Raw genomic sequence first — 27,547 nt, 5'->3', positions numbered from 1 at the left:
CTGTGATAGACTACATCCAATTTGCTGAGTAGAGTGTTGGAGGCTATTTTGTAAATGACATCGCCGAAGTCAAGAATCGGTAGGATAGTCAGTTTTACGAGGGCATGTTTGGCAGCATGAGTGAAGGAGGCTTTGTTGCGAAATAGGAAACCGATTCTAGATTTAACTTTGGATTGGAGATTCTTTATGTGAGTCTGGAAGGAGAGTTTACAGTCTAACCAGACACCTAGATATTTGTAGTTGTCCACATACTCTAGGTCAGACCCGTCGAGAGTGGTGATTCTAGTCGGGTGGGCGGGTGCTAGCAGCGTTCGATTGAAAAGCATGCATTTAGTTTTACTAGTGTTTAAGAGCAGTTGAAGGCTACTGAAGGATTGTTGTATGGCATTGAAGCTCGTTTGGAGGTTTGTTAACACAGTGTCCAATGAAGGGCCAGATGTATACAAAATGGTGTCGTCTGCGTAGAGGTGGATCTGAGAGTCACCAGCAGCAAGAGCGACATCATTGATATACACGGAGAAAAGTGTCGGCCCAAGAATTGAACCCTGTGGCACCCCCATAGAGACTGCCATAGGTCCAGACAACAGGCCCTCCGATTTGACACACTGAACTCTATCTGAGAAGTAGTTGGTGAACCAGGCGAGGCAGTCATTTGAGAAACCAAGGCTATTTAGTCTGCCAATAAGAATGTGTCACGATCGTCCAATGAGGGAGACCAAAGCGCAGCGCGTTGAGCGAACATGACTTTATTATATTAAAGTATAGAACACCAAAACAACAAACAATGACGATACGTGAAGTCCACAGTGACAAAGACTGATACGGAACAAAAACCCACAACCACAAGGTGAACACAGACAGTTTAAATATGGCTCCCAATCAGAGATAACGAGCCGACAGCTGACACTCGTTACCTCCGATTGGGAGTCACTGACCAAACATAGAACGAGAACACCTAGACACTAAACACAGTACAAACACACGGAAATCTACACACCCTGACTCAACATACAAAGTCCCAGAGCCAGAGTGTGACAGAATGCGGTGGTTGACAGAGTCGAAAGCCTTGGCCAGGTCGATGAAGACGGCTGCACAGTACTGTCTATTATCAATCGTGGTTATAATATCGTTTAGGACCTTGAGCGTGGCTGAAGTGCACCCGTGACCAGCTCGGAAACCGGATTGCATAGCGGAGAAGGTACGGTGGTATTCGAAATGGTCGGTGATCTGTTTGTTAACTTGGCTTTCGAATACTTTCGAAAGGCAGGGCAGGATGGATATAGGTCTGTAGCAGTTTGGATCTAGAGTGTCACCCCTTTGAAGAGGGGGATGACCGCGGCAGCTTTCCAATCTCTGGGGATCTCAGACGTTATGAAAGAGAGGTTGAACAGACTAGTAATAGGGGTTGCGACAATTTCGGCGGCTAGTTTTAGAAAGAAAGGGTCCAGATTGTCTAGCCCAGCTGATTTGTAGGGGTCCAGATTTTGCAGCGCTTTCAAAACATCAGCTGTCTGAATTTGTGTGAAGGAGAAACGGGGGGCATGGGCAAGTTGCAGCAGAGGGTGCAGAGTTGGTGGCCGGGTTAGTGGTAGCCAGATGGAAAGCATGGCCAGCTGTAGCAAAATGCTTGTTGAAATTCTCGATTATTGTAGATTTATCGGTGGTGATAGTGTTTCCTAGCCTCAGTGCAGTGGGCAGCTGGGAGGAAGTGCTCTTATTCTCCATGGACTTTACAGTGTCCCAAAACTTTTTGGAGTTAGTGCTACAGGATGCAAATTTCTGTTTGAAAAAGTTAGCCTTTGCTTTCCTGACTGCTTGTGTATATTGGTTCCTAACTTCCCTGAAAAGTTGCATATCGCGGGGGCTATTTGATGCTAATGCTGTACGCCACAGGATGTTTTTGTGCTGGTCAAGGGCAGTCAAGTCTGAGGAGAACCAGGGGCTATATCGGTTCTTAGTTCTGTATTTTTTGAATGGGGCATGTTTATTTAAGATTGAGAGGAAATTACTTTTAAGGAACAACCAGGCATCCTCTACTGACGGAATGAGATCTATATCCATCCAGGATACCTGGGCCAGGTCAATTAGGAAGGCCTCCTCGCTAAAGTGTTTTAGGGAGTGTTTGACATTGATGAGGGGTGGTCGTTTGACCGCAGACCCGTTACGGACGCAGGCAATAAGGCAGTGATCGCTGAGATCCTGGTTGAAGACAGCTGAGGTGTATTTAGAGGGTATGTTAGTCAGGATGATATCTATGAGGGTACCCATGTTTAAGGATTTAGGGTTGTACCTGGTAGGTTCGTTGATAATTTGCGTGAGGTTGAGGGCATCTAGCTTGGATTGTAGGATGGCTGGGGTATTAAGCATATCCCAATTTAGGTCACCAAGCAGTACAAACTCAGAGGATAAATGGGGGGCAATCAATTCACATATGGTGTCCAGGGCACAGCTGGGGGCTGAGGGGGGTCTGTAGCAAGCGGCAACAGTGAGAGACTTATTTCTGGAAAGGTGGATTTTTTAGAAGTAGAAGCTCAAACTGTTTGGGCACAGACCTGGATAGTATGATAGAGCTCTGCAGGCTATCTCTACAGTAGATTGCAACTCCACCCCCTTTGGCAGTTCTATCTAGACGGAAAATGTTATAGTTGGGGATGGAAATTTCTGAATTTTTGGTGGCCTTCCTGAGCCAGGATTCAGACACTGCTAGAACATCAGGGTTGGCAGAGTGTGCTAACGCAGTGAATAACTCAAACTTAGGAAGTAGACTTCTGATATTTATGTGCAAGAAACCAAGACTTTTGCGATTACAGAAGTCATCAAATGATAGCTCCTGGGGAGTAGGAGTGATACTGGAGGCTACAGGCCCTGGGTTAGCCTCTACATCACCAGAGGAACAGAGGAGGACTAGAATAAGGATACGGCTAAAGGCTTTAAGAACTGGTCTTCTAGTGCGTTGGGTACATAGAATAAAGGGGGCAGATTTCCGGGTGTTATAGAAAAGATTCAGGGCATTATGTACAGACAAGGATATGGAAGGATATGAGTAAAGTGGAGGTAAACCTAAGCGTTGGGTAACAATGAAAGAGATAGTATCTCTAGAGGCATCAATTGAGTCGGTCTCTGAGTGTATGGGCGGAGGGACAAAGGAGCTAACTAAGGCAGGTTTAGCTAGGCTGGGGGTCTACAGTGATATAGTACAATTAGAAATAACCGAAACAACAATAAACTAACCATGTTTGGGCTGAGGCTAAACATAAACAGGATGTAGTACCGTAAAAGGAACAGTCCAGCAGATATCAGCTGTATAGCTGAGTTATCATAAGGTCCGGTGGTGAAGCGCTAGTGAGTAAGAGACCACGGCTAGCGTGTGCTACGTCCGTTTTGTTGTAGCCAGCTGGTAGCGATGAATCCGGAGTTAAAGGTCCAGTGAATTCAGTGATTCCGGCGGAAAAACTGATATGTTCTGGGTCGATAACGCGCTGTGCAGACTGGCCGAAAATCCGGTGATCAATGTCCAGTGATTTAAAAATTAATCCCGCGGAAAAAAATCCAATATTCTGGGTGCAACACCGCTAGCTGTGGCTAATAGCAAGTAGCTAGTTCAGTAGCTAGTTCAGTTTAGTGAGTAAGAGGCCATGGATAACGTGTGCTAACGGGCCAGGGCTAGCAGATGGATGGAATCTTCGTGGTTAACGTCGTAACCACATCAGACGATTTCGTCGGCAGACCAGTCGTGTAGGATCGGCGGGGCTCCGTGTCAACACTAGGTGGTCCCGTCCGGTTGATAGAGAGGTAGATAGCCGGGAGATGGGCCTAGCTCGGGATGATTAGCCAGACCACAGCGTCCGTTTTGTTGTTGTTGTAGCCAGCTGGTAGCGATGAATCCGGAGTTAAAGGTCCAGAGAATCAGTGATTCCGGCAGAAAAACTGATATGTTCTGGGTCGATAACGCGCTGTGCAGACTGGCCGAATATCCGGTGATCAATGTCCAGTGATTAAGGCAGTAGGCTATAGGCGCGAATGTTCCATTATCAAAAGTGACGCAAATGCTACTATGCATGTAATGCTTTTATTAAAGAGGTGCATTTTTATGGTGAAAATGATCTTCCCCAAACTTGAAACTCACGTGCTGCTTATGTATACCAGTTAGGCTCTACACCCCTTGTAAATCGGATGAATGTGCTTAATTTTAAGAAGTTATTTGGCCACTTTAGTTGTGATCAAACCTTATGAAAACATATAGGCATATGGGCTAGGCTACATGAGGTGTGTGACTATGATTAGAAAAAGTCGCAAAGAAAAGGCATTGTTTCTTGCCTTATGCTGGGCATCATTCACAAGTGATAATATATCATTCACAAGTGATAGGCTAATATTGTCACCCATCAGACTATTCTTGATTTAATCTTGAATTTACATATACTAAATAATATGTGTGAAATTTGTTTTGATTTAGAATTAACTATTATCTTGCACCTGTCTCGAAACAGGGGGAAGAAATACATGTAATCTATGCACTTAAATTGTGAACGGAGGATGCTTTTCCCGTGTTTCATTTTCATGCCAGCCAGGTAGGCTACACTCCTGTTGTAAAGAGAAGCAATGTGTTTAATATTAGGAAAGTTGAGAAACAACTATAGTAGGCCTAGCCTATATAAAGCTGATGGGATCCTCCTCTTTTTAATAGAGGTCATCACTCTTTCTTGCGCAAATACATAGCCTATAGAAATGTTGCGCAACATGAGCTCATGGGCTCTCATGAAGTGCTTGATTAGATTTTCGATCACATTTGCATTGATGTCAGAGTGATTAGAGGGACAATAGAGTGCTGAGTACCAGGCAGCTAGCAAGTTTGGTAGGCTACCAATGACCATCAGCAGCATCAGAGCTTGGAGAAGCCTACAGTGCATTCGGAAAGTATTCAGTCCCCTTGGCTTTTTCCACATTTTGTTACGTTACAGGCTTATTCTAAAATTGATTAAATAAAAAAATGTCCTCATCAATCTACACACAATACCCCATAATGACAAAGTGAAGCGGTTTTTAGATTTCTTTGCAAATGTATTGAAAATATAATACAGAAATACCTAATTTACATACGTATTCAGACCCTTTGCTATGAGACTCGAAATTGAGCTCAGGTGCATCCTGTTTCCATTGATCATCCTTGATATGTTTCTACAACTTGATTGGAGTCCACCTGTGGTAAATTCAATTGATTGGACATGATTTGGAAAGGCACACACCTGTCTATATAAGGTCCCACAGTTGACAGTGCACGTCAGAGCAGAAACTGAGCCCTGAGGTCAAAGGAATTGTCCATAGAGCTCCGAGACAGGATTGTGTTGAGGCACAGATCTGGGGAAGGGTACCTGTCACGAACGTTGAGAGACGGGTCGGACCAAGGTGCAGCGTGAAAAGCATACATGTTTATTAACTCAAATAAACATACACGAAAACAACCAAAGGGTTATACACATACCAGCCTAACAGGAACAAGATCCCACAATACACAGTAGGCAATGGGCTACCTAAGTATGATCCCCAATCAGAGACAACGAGCGACAGCTGCCTCTGATTGGGAATCATACCCGGCCAGACATAGAAACAGAAAACTAGAACCTAAACATAGAATTTCTAGCATAGATTTCCACACCCTGACTCAACAAACTAGAGTTCTATAGGTCAGGGCGTGACAGTACCAAAAAATGTCTGCAGCATTGAAGGTCCCCAAGAACATAGAATGGAAGAAGTTTGGAACCACCAAGACTCTTCCTAGAGATGGCCACCGGCCAAACTCAGCAATCGGGGGAGAAGGGCCTTGGTCAGGGAGGTGACCAAGAACCTGAGCTCCAGAGTTCCTCTGTGGAGATGGGAGAATCTTCCAGAAGGACAACCATCTCTGCAGCACTCCACCAATCAAGCCTTTATGGTAGAGTGGCCAGACAGAAGCCACTCCTCAGTAACAGGCACATGACAGCCCGCTTGGAGTTTGCCAAAAGACACCTAAAGGACTCTCAGACCATGAGAAATAAGATTCTCTGGTCTGATGAAACAAAGACTGAACACTTTACAGAGATCCTTGATGAAAACCTGCTCCAGAGCACTCAGGACGTAAGACTGGGGCGAAGGTTCACCTTCCAACAGGACAATGACCCTAAGCACACAGCTAAGACAACGCAGGAGTGGCTTCGGGACAAATCTCTGAATGTCCTTAAGTGGCCCAGCCAGAGCCCGGACTTGAACCCTGTCGAACATCTCTGGAGAGACCTGAAAATAGCTGTTCTGCGACGCTCCCCATCCAACCTGACAAAGCTTTAGAGGATATGCAGAGAAGAATGAGAGAAACTCCCCAAATACAGGTGTGCCAAGCTTGTAGCGTAATACCCAAGAAGACTCAAGGCTGTAATCGCTGCCAAAGGTGCTTCAACAAAGTACTGAGTAAAGGGTCTCAATACTTATGTAAATGTGTGTTTTTTTTTTTAAATATGTTTTTATACATTTGCAACATTTTAATAAAAACAGTTTTTGCTTTGTCATTATTGAGATTTTTGTGTAGATTGATGAGGGGAAAAAAACTATTTAATCAATTTTAGAATAAGGCTGTAACGTAACAAAATGGGGAAAAAGTAAAGGGGTCTGAATACTTTCCGAATGCACTGTAATTACTGTGACTAAACGGTGACATGGAATTTGACTGCCTTCATGACTCGTGACCACCGTTGTGGCGGTAATACTGTCACTGCAACAGCCCTACGTGCGACAAACGCCTAGTCACAAATGAACATCCTGACGGTGTGAAGCAGGGTGCTCTGGAATCATCCTACTCCAACTATTGACATGGATAATGTGGCATTTCTTATTTGTTAGTATGAATGAAATTAGTGGGTTCTGCCTTGATGACTGTATTAGATTTACACTACTTGTCCTATAGATTTTTTTAGTCTGAAATTATTACTTGGAACAAACTGAAAGCTAAAACACTCCTTGTCCTGGAATGACATGCTAGCTAGTGATAAAGCTATCTGCTCCTGCTAGCTACTAACAACATATATACTTGTTGTAACTAGTAAGTTAGCTACATTACTAAGGTTACTGTGTTCTAAGTAGGGAGTAATTTTACCGTTTGCATTGATGGTATCACGTTTCTATACCTAAATAGTTAGATTGCAAATACATTTAAAAAGCCTTTACCTGATAGCAGGTTTGTCGGACGGAGATCTCTCTCGAGATGTCACCAGCTGTGTCTACTACCTTAGATACGGATAATGTGATTGGCAGATGTGATCAACAGAGATAGTACCATGGATAGTGTACACATTTTGATTGGTTTACAGTTTAGTACTTGGCGGAGTTTGCCTGTCAAACTAGTGAACATAAGTAAGTATTTTGGAAAAAATATCATGAATTGACATTTCCAACAAACTAAAATGTGTTCAGAAGAAATAAATATACACCATATGTAAAAACCAGCTCCTCCCTCGACAGAGATAAATCAATCTCGAAAGCTAAAGCAGATAGCTTGCTATGGCCCAACACCTAATAGTAAAACCTGCAAAAGGGCAAATGTAAACAAGGGAAAAAACGCACTACCCTCCCCTGTGCCCAATAAAAAACCACACAACCCTCTCCAAAGCAAAAAAAAAAGTTACACAACCCTCCCCTATTTTGGACCCCCCCTACCCCCCATTAAATGTCCCTTACTCCTCTCTAACTGGGCGAGGTGTCAGTGGGTCACAGGTCAGCAAACATGTAGAACCGGCTCGCTCTCAATCAGATTCCTTGATTATTGCTTCACCTCTCCCTTTTTGCTTTAAAATGGGTCTGTATACAAGTCTGACAGCTGAGGATGACTTCAGTTCTTCAAAGAAAAAGGGACGGTGAGAAATCATGCCCCTTTAAAGCATCGCAATTAATTCATAGAATCCAGATTCTCAACTTGGTCTCAGAGCATTTTGTATTATTCTGTATGTAAATCCGAGACACTCCATTTAGTATGATATGTTACGTTTGGTATGGTTACATACGATATATGCTTACTGCAGGGTGGTTGGTTGGGGTGGATGGGTGGGCGTGTACAAATCTCATCACACACAACTTTAGCATTTTAGCTAATTAGCAACTTTTCAAATGCTTACTACTTTTTAGCTACTTTTCACCTACTTAGCATGTTAGCTAACCCTTCCCCTAACCTTAACCCTTTTATCTAACGCTTCACCTAACCCCAACCTTAACCCTTTTTTTGCTAACTCCTAACCTTGTGCAGATTCGTAACACATTGAAGTTATTCTCTGAGGGGTTTAAAGCCTTACTTCAATTCTAGAGCAGTTGAGGGTGGAGAGAACTCAGAGTAATAGCGGTGTGATTACAAGAGCTCAGTGGTGGAAAAAGTACCCAATTGTCATACTACCTTAATAGACAGTTACTCAAGTAAAAAGAAAGTCACCCAGTAAAATACTACATGAGTAAAAGTCTACAAGTATTTGGTTTTAAATATACTTAAGTATCAAAAGTAAATGTATAAATCATTTCAAATTTCTTATATTAAGGAAAGCCAGGGGCACACTCCAGCACTCTATTTATTTACAAAAGATGCATTTGTGTTTAGTGAGTCTGCCAGACCGTAGGCAGTAGGGATGACCTCGTGTTCTCCCTACTGTTATTTTATTTTACTGCTGCTCTTTAATTATTTGCTTTTCTTTTTTATTAAACTGCATTGTTGGTTATGGGCTTGTAAGTAAGCATTTCACTGTAATGTCTACAGCTGTTGTATTTGGCGTATGTGGCAAATAAAATTTGATTTGATAAGTGTGTGAATTTCAGAATTTTCCTGTCCTGCTAAGCATTCAAAATGTAACAAGTACTTTGGGTTGTCAGGGAAAATGTATGGAGTAAAAAGTACAATATTTTCTTTAGGAATGTAGTGAAGTGAAAGTAAAAGTAGTCACAAATATTAATAGTAAAGTAAAAGTACAGATACCCCAAAAAACGACTTAAGTAGTACTTTAAAGTATATTTATTTAAGTACTTTACACCACTGCAAGAGCTAGATGAAGATACCAAGACTTTTCTTATTATCGGTTAGGAGGTGTATTTTTATGAACTTACTATAGAAGGACATGGAATGTGTGAACTGTTTTTTCTCAATCCATAATGTATTTGTATGTTTTGCCTTCCTAATGTTAGGCTCATTTGACACTGGGCAATTCTGCTGGTTGTACGAATGTAAATACAAGTGTACAATAATTTATGATGTGTTTTACACTCGTAATGGAATGCTCAAACCAGGAAATAAATAAGTGCTCAGAACAAATAATTTCCTTTATGAAATTGTTATTTCATTATTTTGAGTCTAATGCCGAATACAGGCACTACTAATATTTCTAAATGGAACGGTTTCTAATCGTTCCTGTTTTCTGAGGACAATATTCCAGTCGTACCCATCTCGCCCATGGAACCGCCTTACGTGATTGGCCAAGACGGACTTTAAGTGAAAGCCCATTGGACATTGACTATGAAGTGATTTCTGATTGGAGCTCATAAAGTCATCAGGAAACGTTTGGCTAACAACATTAAGGTAGCGAACTTGTGTATTTGTTTATTCTTACTCTAAATAACTGAGCAATTGTGTTTTGGACTTTTCAACATGATCACATTCGTTGTAACGATATCAGAACGTTGTTGTCAGACGTGGATATTAACGTTACTGCCGTTAGCTAATGGCAGCTGTCCAGTTTAGCTAGTTAGCAAGACAATTTTCGTTTACATATAACGACGTTAGCTTTTCCCCATTACACACGACCATGCATGTGAACGCATAGTGAGAGATGCCTCCTGGAAACAAACGGGCAAGAAAAGAGGACACACCGCTGGAGTTGGCGTGTGAGTGGGGGTCCTGCCAAGAGTCATTCGATCAGATGCAGGAGTTCTGCGAGCATGTGGAGGGTCACCTCAAGGCGCTGGACATAGAGGAAGGGGACAATTACTCATTTGGTGAGCGGGTAGGGAAGAATGTAGTCGTCTCTTTTCACAGCTTGTGCCTCCGACGTGGAGTGGCCCTCTGTGTGAGAGACATTACATGAGAGAGGAAAAGCCAGTGAATGCTCAACTTTAACTTTTCATCAAAACACAGGACAAAGAAACATTTAATTTGATTTGAGATAAAGTACCTAAGCCTATTGTCAATGGGATAATAATGAACCCTGTGAGTTTGTATTTTGAATTTCGTTGTCGCACGTTGATATTTGTGGCTGCAAGTACGATTTGCAAATGTGTAATTATATTTAGCAAGCTTGTATAATGTGTAACTTGACATTTGAATACATTGAATAAGATTTGCAAGCATAATTTCTTTTCAGAATTATTACAAGTCCATTTGCGAGTATGAATATTCTGCTGTGAATCAAAAATACACTTGTAAATTTTAATCTGCGTGCTCTTTTTGAACGTTTGTAGAAAGAGATTCAGAAGTAAAATGTTTAATTTGAGCGGCTGTGGGGCCAGTACCTTTTACTTCTGACCAATCCGCTGCCTATTGCGCAACCATCAATCAAATCTCAGAAAGTAGTAAAATAGAAATGGGGCGTCGAAGAAGATTGGTGTCAAGTGCAAACAGAGTGCCAGACCTAGTTCTGGAGGTGAAATGGAAGTGAATGAGGGCGAGTTAAGTTAGGTGGAAGGTGTGGTAAAGAGCTTGGGAGCCTGAGCCTGGCATTGATGGACATGATGAAGAAGAATATGGTCCAGGAGGAGAGACATTTTTGGAGAAAGTGGATTCTTGCCTTTTGGCGGATCCATTTGTGGGTCAGGGTGGTTGGGAAAGGAGTTGGGTGCAGTTGAATCAGTGAAAATAACCTGTAGTGGACTTGTGATATTTGTTTGTGTTTCTTTGGACCAGAGGGAGTGAGTGCTCCGTGTCACGCAACATGGGTCAAGATCTGTTTCTTGCTTTGTGATTAGGAATAGGGCACCATTGAAAGGAGTGATTTCTGGAGTAGCGTTAAGTGTGCAGGTGTGTGTACAGGTTGAGGATTCCTGGTGTTTGTGGCTCCTGCTGTTTGGTGTGACACAGACCCAATGGTGAGTGGTGAAACAGAGGAGTCACTGTCAGTCCTTTTTGAGTTTTGAGTCTGAGTTTTTACCGGAAAAGGTGATGTTAGCAAACAGTGCATTCGGAAAGTATTCCGACCCCTTGCCTTTTTCCACATTTTGTTATGTTACAGCCTTATTCTAAAATTGATTGAATAGTTTTTTCCCCTCATCAATCTACACACAATACCCCACAAAAACCAGGTTTTTTGACATTTTTGCAAATGTACAAACTTGGCACACCTGTATTTTGGGAGTTTCTCCCATTCTTCTCTGCAGATCCTCTCAAGCTCTGTCAGGTTGGAAGGGAAGCGTCGCTGCACAGCTATTTTCAGGTCTCTCCAGAGATGTTCGATCAGGTTCAAGAACGGGCTCTGGCTGGGCCACTCAAGGACATTCAGAGACTCTTCCCCGAAGCCACTCCTGTGTTGTCTTGGCTGTGTGCTTAGGGTCGTTGTGTTGTTGGAAGGTGAACCTTTCTCCCCAGTCTGAGGTCCTGAGCGCTCTGGAGCAGGTTTTCATCAAGTATCTCTCTGTACTTTGCTCTGTTCATCTTTCCCTCGATCCTGACAAGTCTCCCAGTCCCTGCCGCTAAAAAACATCCCCACAGCATGATGCTGCCACCATGCTACACCGTAGGGATGGTGCCATGTTTCCTCCAGACGTGACGCTTGGCATTCAGGCCAAAGTGTTCAATCTTGGTTTCATCAGACCAGAGAATCTAGTTGCTCATGGTCTGAGAGTACTTTAGGTGCCTTTTGGCAAACTCCAAGCGTGCTGTCGTGCTTTTTTAATGAGGAGGGGTTTCCATCTGGCCACACTACCATAAAGGCCTGATTGGTGGAGTGCTGCAGAGATGGATGTCCTTCTGGAAGGTTCTGCCATCTCCACAGAGGAACTCTAGAGCTCTGTCAGTGACCTGCAGGGTTCTTGGTCACCTCCCTGAACAAGGCCCTTCTCCCCCGCTTGCTCAGTTTTGCTGGGCGGCCACTTCTAGGAAGAGTCTTGGTGGTTCCAAACTTCTTCCATTTGCAAAAAATTTCTAAAAACCTGTTTTCACTTTGTCATTTTGGGCTATTGTGTGTAAATTGATGAGAAAAAACATTTATTTAATCCATTTTAGAATAAGTTTGTAACGTAACAAAATGTGGAAAAGGGACGGGGTCTGAATACTTTACGAATGCACTTTATATCAGTTATCCTGTTAGAGCTTTTGTGCAGAATCCACTGCATTGTTTCAGGTACAACATTTATGGTCATGTAGCTGCAGTGTGTAGGAGGGAGATTCCAAGATGTGGGAAGTGTGCTGGAGGGCATGGGACAGAGGAATGTGTACTTTCGGTAGATAAAGTTGTGTGTGTCAACTGTAGGGGTGTTCATGTTGCTGGGGATCGGAAGTGTCCGGTGCGAGAAAGGCAAGTGGAGGTGGCCAGTGTCAGAGTAGTGCAGAAGGTGTCGTATGCTGAGGTAGTGAAGAAAGTAGAGGAGGATGGGTCGAGGGTGAGGGATCCTGTGAGGATCCCTGTGAGTATTGGATCTGTGCCAGCACAGAGGGATTGGCCAACGAGTGATATATGCTCAGTGGTGTAAAGTACTTCAGTAATACTTTGAAGTATTACTTAAGTCGTTTTTGGGGGGGATCTGTACTATACTATTTGTATTTTTGAAAATGTTTACTTTTATGTTACTACATTCCTAAAGAAAAGAATGTAAATTTATTCCATACATTTTCCCTGACACCCAAAAGTACTTGTTCCATTTTGAATGCTTTGCAGAACTAGGGCTGTTACGGTGACCGTATTACTGCCACACCAGCGGTCACGAGTCATGACGGCGGTCAAATTCCATGTCACCGTTTAGTCACGATAATTAGGCTTCTCCATGCTCTGATGCTGCTGCTGGTCATTAGTAGCCTACTAAACTTGCTAACTGCCTGGTACTCAGCACTTTCGATTGTCGCTCTAATCACTCTGACATCAATGGAAATGTAATTGAAAATCTAATCAAACACTTCATGAGAGCCCATGAGCTCATGTTGCACAACATTTGTATAGGCTATGCGTGAGAAAACAGAGCCATGGCCTCTATTAAAAAGAAGAGGATCCCATTATCCCCTTATTGTTCTGTTTGCTTCCGTTTTAAGAAACGTTTTTCAAAATAATCGGCAGAATGAATACACCCCTGATCACGCGTAAACACAGTTCACTTTTATAGCAGCCACATGGTATTCCTTCTCATATCTATGCGCTCTCCTCCTCTCACCTCTTCCCTTCGCTTGTGGACTTCAATGCACAACACTGTATGTGACCAGGTGAAAAACATTTCCAAGCCAAACCGCTACACACAGCCTACATCGTTGTCACCATATTAGCTAAAGTAACGTCATAGTCAGCATAGGTAATATAACTAACACGTTAGTAAACCCGCTAAAATCATGCAGTAACATTACACTGTACAGTCAGTAAGCAGTTACACCGGCGGGCCCCGGTGGCATTAAATTAGTAATACCAAAAGCTTACCTTGACTTGGAAGAAATCCAGTGTTGTGTTGGAAAGTCATAGCCAGCTAGCTAACATAGCATCCCTCTGTTTGAGCAGAGTGTTTCAGTAGGCTAAACTAGCTAGCTGCATTTAATAACTAAGTAAGTGAAACTGAGAGTCCTCTCTTGCTTCTCCTTCATTTTTGAAGAAATGAATTTGTTCAAAACTGTTCAACTATTGTCTTTCGGTCTCTTTGAGTCAACTACTCACCACATTCTATACACTGCAGTAGTAGCTAGCTGTAGCTTATGCTTTCAGTACTAAATTCATTATCTGATCCTTTGATTGGGTGGACAACATGTCAGTTCATGCTGCAAGAGCTCTGATAGGCTGGAGGACGTCCTCCGGAAGTTGTCATAATTACTGTGTAAGTCTATGGAAGGGGGTGAGAACCATGAGCCTCCAAGGTTTTGTATTGAAGTCATTGTACCCAGAGGAGGATGGAAGCTAGCTGTCCTCCAGCTACACCATGGTACTACCCTACAGAGTGCTTTGAGGCTATTGTAGACCTTCTTTGCAAAATAGTGTTTTAATAAATTATTTGTTGACGTGATTATATTTAGTGTAGTTTTATCTAAAAATGATTATTTTTTAATGTTTTAAAATGTTAATTTGTATGAAATTCACTGAGGAGGATGGTCCACCCTTTCCTCCTCTGAGGAGCCTCCACTGATCTATACACAATACCTCATAATGATGAAGCAAAAACAGGTTTTTACACATTTTAGCAAATTTTTGTACATACATTATCGTTCAAAAATTTGGGGTCACTTAGAAATGTCCTTGTTTTCTAAAGAAAAGCAATTTTTTTGTCCATTTTAAAATAACATCAAATTGATCAGAAATACAGTGTAGACATTGTTAATGTTGTAAATGGCTATTGTAGCTGGAAATGGCTGATTTTTAATGGAATATCTACATAGGTGTACAGAGGCCCATTATCAGCAACCATCAGTCCTGTGTTCCAATGGCACGTTGTTTGCTAATCCAAGTTTATCATTTTAAAAGGCTAATTGATCATTAGAAAACCCTTTTGCAATTATGTTAGCACAGCTGAAAACAGTTGTGCTGATTTTAAAGAAGCAATACAACTGGTCTTCTTGAGACTAGTTGAGTATCTGGAGCATCAGCAATTGTGGGTTCGATTACAGGCTCACAATGGCCAGAAAAAAAAGAACTTTCTTCTGAAACTCGTCAGTCTATTCTTGTTCTGAGAAATGAAGGCTATTCCATGCGAGAAATTGCCAAGAAACTGAAGATCTCGTACAACACTGTGGACTACTCCCTTCACAGAACAGCTAAAACTGTCTCTAACCAGAATAGAAAGAGGAGTGGGAGGCCCCGGTGCACAACTGAGCAAGAGGACAAATACATTAGTGTCTAGTTTGAGAAACAGGCGCCTCACAGGTCCTCAACTGGCAGCTTCATTAAATAGTACCCGCAAAACACCAGTCTCAACAGTGAAGAGGTGACTCGGGGATGCTGACCTTCTAGGCAGAGTTACAAAGAAAAAGCCATATGTCAGACTGCCCATCTTAATCTTTTTTTTAATTTATTGGCCAAGTGACCCCAAGCCTTTGAACGGTAGTGTAAGTATTCAGACCCTTTGCTATGAGACTCAAAATTGAGCTCTGGTGCATCCTGTTTCCATTGATAATCCTTGAGATGTTTCTACAACTTGATTGGAGTCCACCTGTGGTAAATTCAATTGATTGGACATGATTTGGAAAGGCACACACCTGTCTATAAGGTCCCACAGTTGAGGGTGCATTCAGAGCAAAAACCAAGCCATGAGGTTGAAGGAATTGTCTGTAGAGCTCCGAGACAGGATCGTGTCGAGGCAAAGATCTGGGGAAGGGTACCAAAAAATGTCTGCAGCATTGAAGGTCCCCAAGAACACAGTGGCCTCCATCATTCTTAAGTGGAAGAAGCTTGGAACCACCAAGACTCTTCCTAGAACTGGCCGCCCGGCCAAACTGAGCAATCGGGGTAGAAGGACCTTGTTCGGGGAGGTGACCAAGAACCCGATGATCATTGACAGAGCTCCAGAGTTCCTCTGTGAAGATGGTTGTCCTTCTGGAAGTTTCTCCCATCTCTGCAGCACTCCACCAATCAGGCCTTTATGGTAGAGTGGGCAGACGGAGGCCACTCCTCAGTAAAAGGCACATGACAGCCCACTTGGAGTTTGTTAAAATGCACCTAAAGACTCTCAGACCATGAGAAACAAGATTGAACACTTTGGCCTGAATGCCAAGTGTCACGTCTGGAGGAAACCTGGCACCATCCCTACGGTAAAGCATGGTGGTGGCAGCATCATGCTGTGGGGAGATTTTTCAGCGGCAGGGACTGGGAGACTAGTCAGGATCGAGGGAAAGATGAACGGTGCAAAGTACAGAGAGATCCTTGATGAAAACCTGCTCCAGAGCGCTCAGGACCTCAGACTGGGGTGAAGGTTCACCTTCCAACAGGACAACGACCCTAAGTATACAGCCAAGACAACGCAGGAGTGGCTTCGGGACAAGTCTCTGAATGTCTTTGAGTGGCCCAGCCAGAGCTCAGACTTGAACCCAATCGAACATCTCTGGAGAGATATGAAAATAGCTGTGCAGCAACGCTCTCCAACCAACCTGACAGAGCTTGAGAGGATCTGCAGAGAAGAATGGGAGAAATTCCCCAAATACAGGTGAGCAAAACTTGTAGCGTTATACCCGAGAAGACTTGAGGCTGTATTCGCTGCCAAAGGTGCTTCAACAAAGTACTGAGTAAAGTGTCTGAACACTTATGTAAATGTTATATTTCCGTTTTAATTTTAATTTTTTATATATCTACATTTGCAAACATTTCCAAAAACCTGTTTTGGGAGTATTGTGTGTAGATTGATGAGGGGGAAAAACAATTGAACCAATTTTAGAGTAAGGCTGTAACGTAACAAAATGGGGAAAGGGTCTGAATACTTTCCGACTGCACTGTACATGTCTCTCGTTTGTTTTCTGTCACTAGATGAGCAGAGTTGTATATGGAAAGACTGTGGGTTCTGCTCTGTGGAGAGTGCTGAGTTGAAGCGCCACGTGTATTTCCACTGTTACCACACCAAGCTGAAGCAGTGGGGCCAGGGGGTACTCAAGGCCCAGCCCAGCCTCGGCACCTGCACCATTGGCCTCCACAACCGCAACATCGTGCCTGACATAACAGAAAACTTCATCTGCCAGTGGGAGCAATGTGAGGTGAGACACTGTTAGTGTGGGTCATATCTAGCTTAGATGTGAAGCTTGTGGACAGACAGACATAGCATTAAGCCAGGCATAGACCATTTTGTTATGTTACAGCCTTATTCTAAAATTGATTGAATAGTTTTTTCCCCTCATCAATCTACACACAATACCCCCACAAAAACCAGGTTTTTTGACATTTTTGCAAATGTACAAACTTGGCACACCTGTATTTTGGGAGTTTCTCCCATTCTTCTCTGCAGATCCTCTCAAGCTCTGTCAGGTTGGAAGGGAAGCGTCGCTGCACAGCTATTTTCAGGTCTCTCCAGAGATGTTCGATCAGGTTCAAGAACGGGCTCTGGCTGGGCCACTCAAGGACATTCAGAGACTCTTCCCGAAGCCACTCCTGTGTTGTCTTGGCTGTGTGCTTAGGGTCGTTGTGTTGTTGGAAGGTGAACCTTTCTCCCCAGTCTGAGGTCCTGAGCGCTCTGGAGCAGGTTTTCATCAAGTATCTCTCTGTACTTTGCTCTGTTCATCTTTCCCTCGATCCTGACAAGTCTCCCAGTCCCTGCCGCTAAAAAACATCCCCACAGCATGATGCTGCCACCATGCTACACCGTAGGGATGGTGCCATGTTTCCTCCAGACGTGACGCTTGGCATTCAGGCCAAAGTGTTCAATCTTGGTTTCATCAGACCAGAGAATCTAGTTGCTCATGGTCTGAGAGTACTTCTAGGTGCCTTTTGGCAAACTCCAAGCGTGCTGTCGTGCTTTTTTAATGAGGAGGGGTTTCCATCTGGCCACACTACCATAAAGGCCTGATTGGTGGAGTGCTGCAGAGATGGATGTCCTTCTGGAAGGTTCTGCCATCTCCACAGAGGAACTCTAGAGCTCTGTCAGTGACCTGCAGGGTTCTTGGTCACCTCCCTGAACAAGGCCCTTCTCCCCCGCTTGCTCAGTTTTGCTGGGCGGCCACTTCTAGGAAGAGTCTTGGTGGTTCCAAACTTCTTCCATTTGCAAAAATTTCTAAAAACCTGTTTTCACTTTGTCATTTTGGGCTATTGTGTGTAAATTGATGAGAAAAAACATTTATTTAATCCATTTTAGAATAAGTTTGTAACGTAACAAAATGTGGAAAAGGGACGGGGTCTGAATACTTTACGAATGCACTTTATATCAGTTATCCTGTTAGAGCTTTTGTGCAGAATCCACTGCATTGTTTCAGGTACAACATTTATGGTCATGTAGCTGCAGTGTGTAGGAGGGAGATTCCAAGATGTGGGAAGTGTGCTGGAGGGCATGGGACAGAGGAATGTGTACTTTCGGTAGATAAAGTTGTGTGTGTCAACTGTAGGGGTGTTCATGTTGCTGGGGATCGGAAGTGTCCGGTGCGAGAAAGGCAAGTGGAGGTGGCCAGTGTCAGAGTAGTGCAGAAGGTGTCGTATGCTGAGGTAGTGAAGAAAGTAGAGGAGGATGGGTCAAGGGTGAGGGATCCTGTGAGGATCCCTGTGAGTATTGGATCTGTGCCAGCACAGAGGGATTGGCCAACGAGTGATATATGCTCAGTGGTGTAAAGTACTTCAGTAATACTTTGAAGTATTACTTAAGTCGTTTTTGGGGGGGATCTGTACTATACTATTTGTATTTTTGAAAATGTTTACTTTTATGTTACTACATTCCTAAAGAAAAGAATGTAAATTTATTCCATACATTTTCCCTGACACCCAAAAGTACTTGTTCCATTTTGAATGCTTTGCAGAACTAGGGCTGTTACGGTGACCGTATTACTGCCACACCAGCGGTCACGAGTCATGACGGCGGTCAAATTCCATGTCACCGTTTAGTCACGATAATTAGGCTTCTCCATGCTCTGATGCTGCTGCTGGTCATTAGTAGCCTACTAAACTTGCTAACTGCCTGGTACTCAGCACTCGATTGTCGCTCTAATCACTCTGACATCAATGGAAATGTAATTGAAAATCTAATCAAACACTTCATGAGAGCCCATGAGCTCATGTTGCACAACATTTGTATAGGCTATGCGTGAGAAAACAGAGCCATGGCCTCTATTAAAAAGAAGAGGATCCCATTATCCCCTTATTGTTCTGTTTGCTTCCGTTTTAAGAAACGTTTTTCAAAATAATCGGCAGAATGAATACACCCCTGATCACGCGTAAACACAGTTCACTTTTATAGCAGCCACATGGTATTCCTTCTCATATCTATGCGCTCTCCTCCTCTCACCTCTTCCCTTCGCTTGTGGACTTCAATGCACAACACTGTATGTGACCAGGTGAAAAACATTTCCAAGCCAAACCGCTACACACAGCCTACATCGTTGTCACCATATTAGCTAAAGTAACGTCATAGTCAGCATAGGTAATATAACTAACACGTTAGTAAACCCGCTAAAATCATGCAGTAACATTACACTGTACAGTCAGTAAGCAGTTACACCGGCGGGCCCCGGTGGCATTAAATTAGTAATACCAAAAGCTTACCTTGACTTGGAAGAAATCCAGTGTTGTGTTGGAAAGTCATAGCCAGCTAGCTAACATAGCATCCCTCTGTTTGAGCAGAGTGTTTCAGTAGGCTAAACTAGCTAGCTGCATTTAATAACTAAGTAAGTGAAACTGAGAGTCCTCTCTTGCTTCTCCTTCATTTTTGAAGAAATGAATTTGTTCAAAACTGTTCAACTATTGTCTTTCGGTCTCTTTGAGTCAACTACTCACCACATTCTATACACTGCAGTAGTAGCTAGCTGTAGCTTATGCTTTCAGTACTAAATTCATTATCTGATCCTTTGATTGGGTGGACAACATGTCAGTTCATGCTGCAAGAGCTCTGATAGGCTGGAGGACGTCCTCCGGAAGTTGTCATAATTACTGTGTAAGTCTATGGAAGGGGGTGAGAACCATGAGCCTCCAAGGTTTTGTATTGAAGTCATTGTACCCAGAGGAGGATGGAAGCTAGCTGTCCTCCAGCTACACCATGGTACTACCCTACAGAGTGCTTTGAGGCTATTGTAGACCTTCTTTGCAAAATAGTGTTTTAATAAATTATTTGTTGACGTGATTATATTTAGTGTAGTTTTATCTAAAAATGATTATTTTTTAATGTTTTAAAATGTTAATTTGTATGAAATTCACTGAGGAGGATGGTCCACCCTTTCCTCCTCTGAGGAGCCTCCACTGATCTATACACAATACCTCATAATGATGAAGCAAAAACAGGTTTTTACACATTTTAGCAAATTTTTGTACATACATTATCGTTCAAAAATTTGGGGTCACTTAGAAATGTCCTTGTTTTCTAAAGAAAAGCAATTTTTTTGTCCATTTTAAAATAACATCAAATTGATCAGAAATACAGTGTAGACATTGTTAATGTTGTAAATGGCTATTGTAGCTGGAAATGGCTGATTTTTAATGGAATATCTACATAGGTGTACAGAGGCCCATTATCAGCAACCATCAGTCCTGTGTTCCAATGGCACGTTGTTTGCTAATCCAAGTTTATCATTTTAAAAGGCTAATTGATCATTAGAAAACCCTTTTTGCAATTATGTTAGCACAGCTGAAAACAGTTGTGCTGATTTTAAAGAAGCAATACAACTGGTCTTCTTGAGACTAGTTGAGTATCTGGAGCATCAGCAATTGTGGGTTCGATTACAGGCTCACAATGGCCAGAAAAAAAAGAACTTTCTTCTGAAACTCGTCAGTCTATTCTTGTTCTGAGAAATGAAGGCTATTCCATGCGAGAAATTGCCAAGAAACTGAAGATCTCGTACAACACTGTGGACTACTCCCTTCACAGAACAGCTAAAACTGTCTCTAACCAGAATAGAAAGAGGAGTGGGAGGCCCCGGTGCACAACTGAGCAAGAGGACAAATACATTAGTGTCTAGTTTGAGAAACAGGCGCCTCACAGGTCCTCAACTGGCAGCTTCATTAAATAGTACCCGCAAAACACCAGTCTCAACAGTGAAGAGGTGACTCGGGGATGCTGACCTTCTAGGCAGAGTTACAAAGAAAAAGCCATATGTCAGACTGCCCATCTTAATCTTTTTTTTAATTTATTGGCCAAGTGACCCCAAGCCTTTGAACGGTAGTGTAAGTATTCAGACCCTTTGCTATGAGACTCAAAATTGAGCTCTGGTGCATCCTGTTTCCATTGATAATCCTTGAGATGTTTCTACAACTTGATTGGAGTCCACCTGTGGTAAATTCAATTGATTGGACATGATTTGGAAAGGCACACACCTGTCTATAAGGTCCCACAGTTGAGGGTGCATTCAGAGCAAAAACCAAGCCATGAGGTTGAAGGAATTGTCTGTAGAGCTCCGAGACAGGATCGTGTCGAGGCAAAGATCTGGGGAAGGGTACCAAAAAATGTCTGCAGCATTGAAGGTCCCCAAGAACACAGTGGCCTCCATCATTCTTAAGTGGAAGAAGCTTGGAACCACCAAGACTCTTCCTAGAACTGGCCGCCCGGCCAAACTGAGCAATCGGGGTAGAAGGACCTTGTTCGGGGAGGTGACCAAGAACCCGATGATCATTGACAGAGCTCCAGAGTTCCTCTGTGAAGATGGTTGTCCTTCTGGAAGTTTCTCCCATCTCTGCAGCACTCCACCAATCAGGCCTTTATGGTAGAGTGGGCAGACGGAGGCCACTCCTCAGTAAAAGGCACATGACAGCCCACTTGGAGTTTGTTAAAATGCACCTAAAGACTCTCAGACCATGAGAAACAAGATTGAACACTTTGGCCTGAATGCCAAGTGTCACGTCTGGAGGAAACCTGGCACCATCCCTACGGTAAAGCATGGTGGTGGCAGCATCATGCTGTGGGGAGATTTTTCAGCGGCAGGGACTGGGAGACTAGTCAGGATCGAGGGAAAGATGAACGGTGCAAAGTACAGAGAGATCCTTGATGAAAACCTGCTCCAGAGCGCTCAGGACCTCAGACTGGGGTGAAGGTTCACCTTCCAACAGGACAACGACCCTAAGTATACAGCCAAGACAACGCAGGAGTGGCTTCGGGACAAGTCTCTGAATGTCTTTGAGTGGCCCAGCCAGAGCTCAGACTTGAACCCAATCGAACATCTCTGGAGAGATATGAAAATAGCTGTGCAGCAACGCTCTCCAACCAACCTGACAGAGCTTGAGAGGATCTGCAGAGAAGAATGGGAGAAATTCCCCAAATACAGGTGAGCAAAACTTGTAGCGTTATACCCGAGAAGACTTGAGGCTGTATTCGCTGCCAAAGGTGCTTCAACAAAGTACTGAGTAAAGTGTCTGAACACTTATGTAAATGTTATATTTCCGTTTTAATTTTAATTTTTTATATATCTACATTTGCAAACATTTCCAAAAACCTGTTTTGGGAGTATTGTGTGTAGATTGATGAGGGGGAAAAACAATTGAACCAATTTTAGAGTAAGGCTGTAACGTAACAAAATGGGGAAAGGGTCTGAATACTTTCCGACTGCACTGTACATGTCTCTCGTTTGTTTTCTGTCACTAGATGAGCAGAGTTGTATATGGAAAGACTGTGGGTTCTGCTCTGTGGAGAGTGCTGAGTTGAAGCGCCACGTGTATTTCCACTGTTACCACACCAAGCTGAAGCAGTGGGGCCAGGGGGTACTCAAGGCCCAGCCCAGCCTCGGCACCTGCACCATTGGCCTCCACAACCGCAACATCGTGCCTGACATAACAGAAAACTTCATCTGCCAGTGGGAGCAATGTGAGGTGAGACACTGTTAGTGTGGGTCATATCTAGCTTAGATGTGAAGCTTGTGGACAGACAGACATAGCATTAAGCCAGGCATAGACCAGGGACGTGCACAGTCCGTCACGGGACACACACGGGGGGGTATACAGAAGATAGCCCTATTTGGTAAAAGACCAAGTCCGTATTATGGCAAGAACAGCTCAAGAATAGAGAAATGACAGTCCTTTGGTCTGGAGTCCAAATTGGAAATGTTTGGTTCAAACTGCTGTGTCTTTGTGAGACGTGGTGTCGGTGAACGGATGATCTCTGCATGTGTAGTTCCCACCGTGAAGCATGGAGGAGGAGGTGTTATGGTGTGCGGGGGCTTTGCTGGTGACATTTTACATTTTAGTCATTTAGCAGACGCTCTTATCCAGAGCGACTTACAGTTAGTGAGTGCATACATTATTTATTTTATTTTTCATACTGGCCCCCCGTTGCAAACGCCATGCTCTACCAACTGTTTATTTCCATCCCTGCCGGCCATTCCCTCCCCTACCATGGACGACGCTGGGCCAATTGTGCGCCACCTCATGGGTCTCCCTTGTCACGGGCAGCTATGACAGAGCCTGGATTCGAACCAGGATCTCTAGTGGCACAGCTAGCACTGCGATGCAGTGCCTTAGACCACTGCGCCACTCGGGATGACACAGTCTGTGTTCAAGGCACACTTAACCAGCATGGCTACCACAGCATTCTGCAGCGATACGCCATCCCATCTGGCTTGGGCTTAGTGGGACTATCAATTGTTTTTCAACAGGACAATTTTCTTGTTTTTTTACATTTTTTTGTTTAAACACATTTTTTAGTCATTTAGCAGACGCTTTTATCCAGAGCGACTTAAAGTTAGTGAGTGCATACATTTTCATACTGGCCCCCTGTGGGAAACGAACCCACAGCCCTGGCGTTGCAAGCGCCATGCTCTACCAACTGAGCTACAGGTGACTGACCCAACACACCTCCGGGGTGTGTAAGGGCTATTTGACCAAGAAGGAGAGTGATGGAGTGCCGTATCAGATGACCTGGCCTCCACATTCCCCCGACCTCAACCCAATTGAGATGGTTTGGGATGAGTCGGGCTGCAGTGTGAAGGAAAAGCAGCCAACAAGTGCTCAGCTTATATGGGAACTCCTTCAAGACTGTTGGAAAAGCATTCCAGGTGAAGCTGGTTGAGAGAATGCCAAGAGTGTGCAAAGCTGTCATCAAGGCAAAGGGTGGCTATTTGAAGAATCTCAAATATAAAATATATATCGATTTGTTTAACACTTTTTTGGTTACTACATGATTCCATATGTGTTATTCCATAGTTTTGATGTCTTCACTATTATTCTACAATGTAGAAAATAGTAAAAATAAAGAAAAACCCTTGAATGAGTAGGTGTGTCCAAACGTTTGACTGGTAGTGTTGGTATTATTGTCGAAGACCGTTACTACTTGAGTAACACGTCTATTTGTGTGTATTTGTGTTTGCAGCAACCCTCTCTGGCCAACTCAGAGTGGTTCTACCGCCATGTGGAGATGCACAGCATGTGTATGGACCTACCCTCTGCTGATAAGGAGACATTGGTGTGTTGTGGCTGGAAGGGTGAGTCCACTGACCCCTGTAAAGATGGTAGTATAGAAGGTGGAAGCTTACAACTATTCAGGAGAAACCAAGAGGTGACTGAATGTTTCAGTTGGAAGGTGTGTAGGTTTTTATTGTCTCGGAAGTTGCAGTGGATAAAATAGGTAAGAGCAGGGTTGGCCTATTACCGGTTGTAATGTGACCTGGAACCAGAGTGAATACCACAACTGAGAATATCAACTGTACTTATTTTCCCCTGACTTTTCTCCAGACTGTGAGGCCAAGTTTAAAGGGCGTTTTAAGTTGCGGGAGCACCTGCGGAGCCACACTGGGGAGAAGGTGGTGGCCTGCCCAATCTGTGGAGGGATGTTTGCCAACAACACCAAGTTCTTTGACCACATTAGACGGCAGACCACCATCGAGGGTGAGATGGGATGTTCAGGGGTGGATTGGATTTAGGGCTTTGTTAACATTGTGGAGTATAACCCAATAACACATTTACTTAATGACTGACTCATGACTGTGTGTCTGTGTTCCCTTGTCTGTCCTAGGTCAGAGGTTCCAGTGCTCCCACTGCTCCAAACGCTTTGCAACGGAGAGACTACTGAGGGACCACATGAGGAATCATGGTCAGTCCCTTGAACTCCCTTCTTTGTATTTATATCACACGATGATCAATCTCTACTATCGTTTGCTACCGAGTAGTACGGTGTTCTGATCTGTTCCTTTCTCTTCTTCTCTCTCCCCATCTGCTGTTAGTGAACCACTACAAGTGTCCATTGTGTGACATGACCTGCCCGTCCCCCTCATCGCTGCGGAACCACATCAAGTTCCGCCATAGCAACGAGAAGCCTTACAGCTGTGAATACTGCGAGTACAGGTAGGTTCATAGATTAGGTAGATACTAAAGTAATACCTGGGACTCCCGGTCTATAGTATAAGCCAACACCATCCGTCTTTGACAGAGATGACGTCCATACTTTATTATGAAAGGAAATTAATTATATTTAAGAAGTAAATATAGTTAGTGTGTGCAAGTGTTAACAATTGCCTGAATGTTAGTTAATTTGTAAAGGGAGAACCCATCCTTACCCATCTTTCGTGTGTGTGTATCAGCTGTAAGAACCTTATCGACCTTCGTAAACACCTGGACACCCACAGCACTGAGCCGGCCTACCGCTGTGACTTCACCAACTGTGACTACACCACACGCTCACTGCACTCCATCAAGAACCACTACAAGAAAGTACATGAGGTGAGAGAGGGAGATGTATACATTTTTACACTTTTCACTCTGCTGAGCCAAGCTTATCTGTACTGGGCAGGCCTAGTTATGCATCCACCATAGTTGCTGGAACCGTGCTGAAAATAACTATTTGAAGCCCTGTTGTGCAAGTCAGCCATGTAAAGACAACTCTAATGAATGTGCTCAATGCCTAAACTATATTTGAAGATGTTTACCTTTTGTGTTGACAACTCAGGGAGATTTTGTGGCTCGCTACAAGTGTCATGTCTGTGAGCAGTGCTTCACTAGGGGAAACAACCTCACTGCCCACCTCCGCAAGAAGCACCAGTTCAAATGGCCCTCCGGACACCCTCGTTTCAGGTACCAACTACTGAGCCTTTCAACATGGCAAACAGAACATTTATAGCCAGCATACTAGGACAACCAATTCTAAAGTGCATGTGGTTGAGATTGTATCTAACAGCATCGGTAAGACCTCATTCAATGTAAGTAGTTTGACTCCATAATCATTAGTAGGTGAATGAGAAAGTCTGAGCCTATTTGGATCATCATTTTGACTTGTGGCTAACTATTCTTTCTTTTTTTCCCCTCTCTCTCTCCCAGGTATAAGGAACACGATGACGGCTTTATGCGTCTGCAGCTGATCCGCTATGAGAGCGTGGAGCTGACTGAGCAACTGATGAGAGAGAGACCGGAGGGCCAGGAGGGAGAGGGAGAGGGGGAGGAGGGAGAGGACGCTGCCCAGACAGACAGCCTGGGGCCTGGGGAGGATGAGGAGGAGGCCGGGGCGTTAGCACACTCCACGGACGTACAGTCGGAGCTGAGAGGGGTGCTGTTGGAGGAGGGTGGGGCGGTGGATCAGGGGGAGGGGGTGTTCTTTGTTCTGACTGGTGGTGACCCGTCTCAGGCAGGGGAGGACACTGTGATGCTGCAGCTACAGGACACTGCTCAGCAGCTGGGCATGCAGGTGGTATAACCACTTAAACCCCTCACACATACTGCTCCTCTCATGGCTCTCGCATCTGGGCAGTGACACAGCACAGAGGCACCAGGACTTAAGGAATGTTGAGACGGGAGAGCTGCACCTGTCACCGGGCACACCTGTCTGGCAGTATGCTGAGTGTGAGGAGGAGGAAGGCTTCAAGGATTCACAGAGTATGGAGAGAAATGAACAGTGGCTCCTAAATATTGAGATTCAACCAGCAGGACTGGCCTTATCTGCCCTCAGTGCAGGGCCCACTCATCACAGAACAAATTTCAGAAGATGTGGAGTTGATATTGTTGAACTGAAGAGGTGTTTTCCAACCTCTGATCCGACATTGGTTGAGACCCAGACAGTTGCTATGTTTTGCATTATAAACTATTTTCAGCTAAGCTGAAGGGACTCGATAGGGGTAGCCTATATTATGATGCAGGATTAATGAATTATCCAGCTAACTTGTCTAAATGTGATCCGTTTCAGGAAATCACTGCTTCACAGGAGGCATTTGAAAGTAAACTTTTTTATATTTTTGATCAAAATGCTTTTTTTTTGCAGAAATGCGTTCAGGAACATGTGAACTTTCATGTGCCTTAATAACAAACTTGTATGCCATCTGTAAATATGAATAAAATATGAGCCTAGTTGTTTAGCCATAGAAAAAGACAGGAACCTTCCCGCTAGCCATGATTGGCTGGACATGCCGAGAGATGAGTTCGGATTGGTCTGCCATGTAGCACACTTCTGTCTATAACATGAGCTGCTCAGTACAGTATGTGTAGGTAATCCTTTCTAACGTGTATTTTTTGAAAGATATCACGAATAACTGCAAAAGTGTTGCTAATGCTCTCCACTTTCTGGAGGAACAAGTTTTGAAATGAGTGAAAGCAGAGTATGATAGCTAAGGAGATGGAGAAAATTCAGGCTTTTTATTGCAAATATGCGGAGGGAGTGGAAAAGAGAACACACAGATGGCTGTTGTATAAAACACCTGTCTCCGTATTACATCTTCAAACTAAGGGCAACCATGGCATCCGTGACATGTATACGGGTAAGGGAGTCTAGCTACATTTTCAGATATTATATGTTTCAAGTTTTGTCAAAGTTGTTCTCATTACAAGTAAAGCATACTGTTAGCTAGTTCAACTAGGTT

At 43.6% G+C, this 27,547-nt stretch overlaps 2 protein-coding genes across 2 annotated transcripts; both read left to right on the top strand.

Annotated features, from left to right (window-relative positions):
- Window positions 1–9,497: 9,497 nt before the first annotated feature.
- LOC123491571 (histone H4 transcription factor-like) lies at window positions 9,498–16,879 on the top strand. The gene is made up of 2 exons (XM_045222682.1): window positions 9,498–9,993; window positions 16,629–16,879. The coding sequence occupies exons 1-2, from the start codon at window positions 9,828–9,830 to the stop codon at window positions 16,865–16,867; spliced, it is 405 nt and encodes a 134-aa protein (XP_045078617.1). The 5' UTR covers window positions 9,498–9,827; the 3' UTR covers window positions 16,868–16,879.
- Window positions 16,880–18,875: 1,996 nt separating this feature from the next.
- On the top strand, window positions 18,876–27,127 carry LOC121574127 (histone H4 transcription factor-like). The gene is made up of 10 exons (XM_045222698.1): window positions 18,876–18,879; window positions 22,013–22,042; window positions 22,360–22,583; window positions 24,079–24,190; window positions 24,441–24,593; window positions 24,721–24,798; window positions 24,929–25,049; window positions 25,286–25,424; window positions 25,651–25,775; window positions 26,019–27,127. Exons 1-10 carry the CDS (start codon window positions 18,876–18,878, stop codon window positions 26,389–26,391), a joined length of 1,359 nt encoding a protein of 452 aa, XP_045078633.1. The 3' UTR covers window positions 26,392–27,127.
- Window positions 27,128–27,547: the final 420 nt, after the last annotated feature.

This window comes from Coregonus clupeaformis, chromosome 9 (assembly GCF_020615455.1).
Source record: "Coregonus clupeaformis isolate EN_2021a chromosome 9, ASM2061545v1, whole genome shotgun sequence".
Lineage (NCBI taxonomy): Eukaryota > Metazoa > Chordata > Actinopteri > Salmoniformes > Salmonidae > Coregonus > Coregonus clupeaformis.
Note: the sequence above shows the minus strand (reverse complement) of the source record. Positions and strands in the feature narration are given on the sequence as shown.

What these genes read in the sequence shown, in the direction of transcription:
- LOC123491571 (XM_045222682.1), top strand. Translation starts at nt 9,828, where the DNA reads ATGCCTCCTGGAAACAAACGGGCAAGAAAAGAGGACACACCGCTGGAG. An exon ending in AGGGGACAATTACTCATTTG is followed by an intron (nt 9,994 to 16,628) that starts GTGAGCGGGTAG and finishes TTCTGTCACTAG; the next exon opens with ATGAGCAGAGTTGTATATGG.
- LOC121574127 (XM_045222698.1), top strand. An exon ending in ACGGCAGACCACCATCGAGG is followed by an intron (nt 24,594 to 24,720) that starts GTGAGATGGGAT and finishes TGTCTGTCCTAG; the next exon opens with GTCAGAGGTTCCAGTGCTCC. An exon ending in TCCGGACACCCTCGTTTCAG is followed by an intron (nt 25,776 to 26,018) that starts GTACCAACTACT and finishes TCTCTCTCCCAG; the next exon opens with GTATAAGGAACACGATGACG.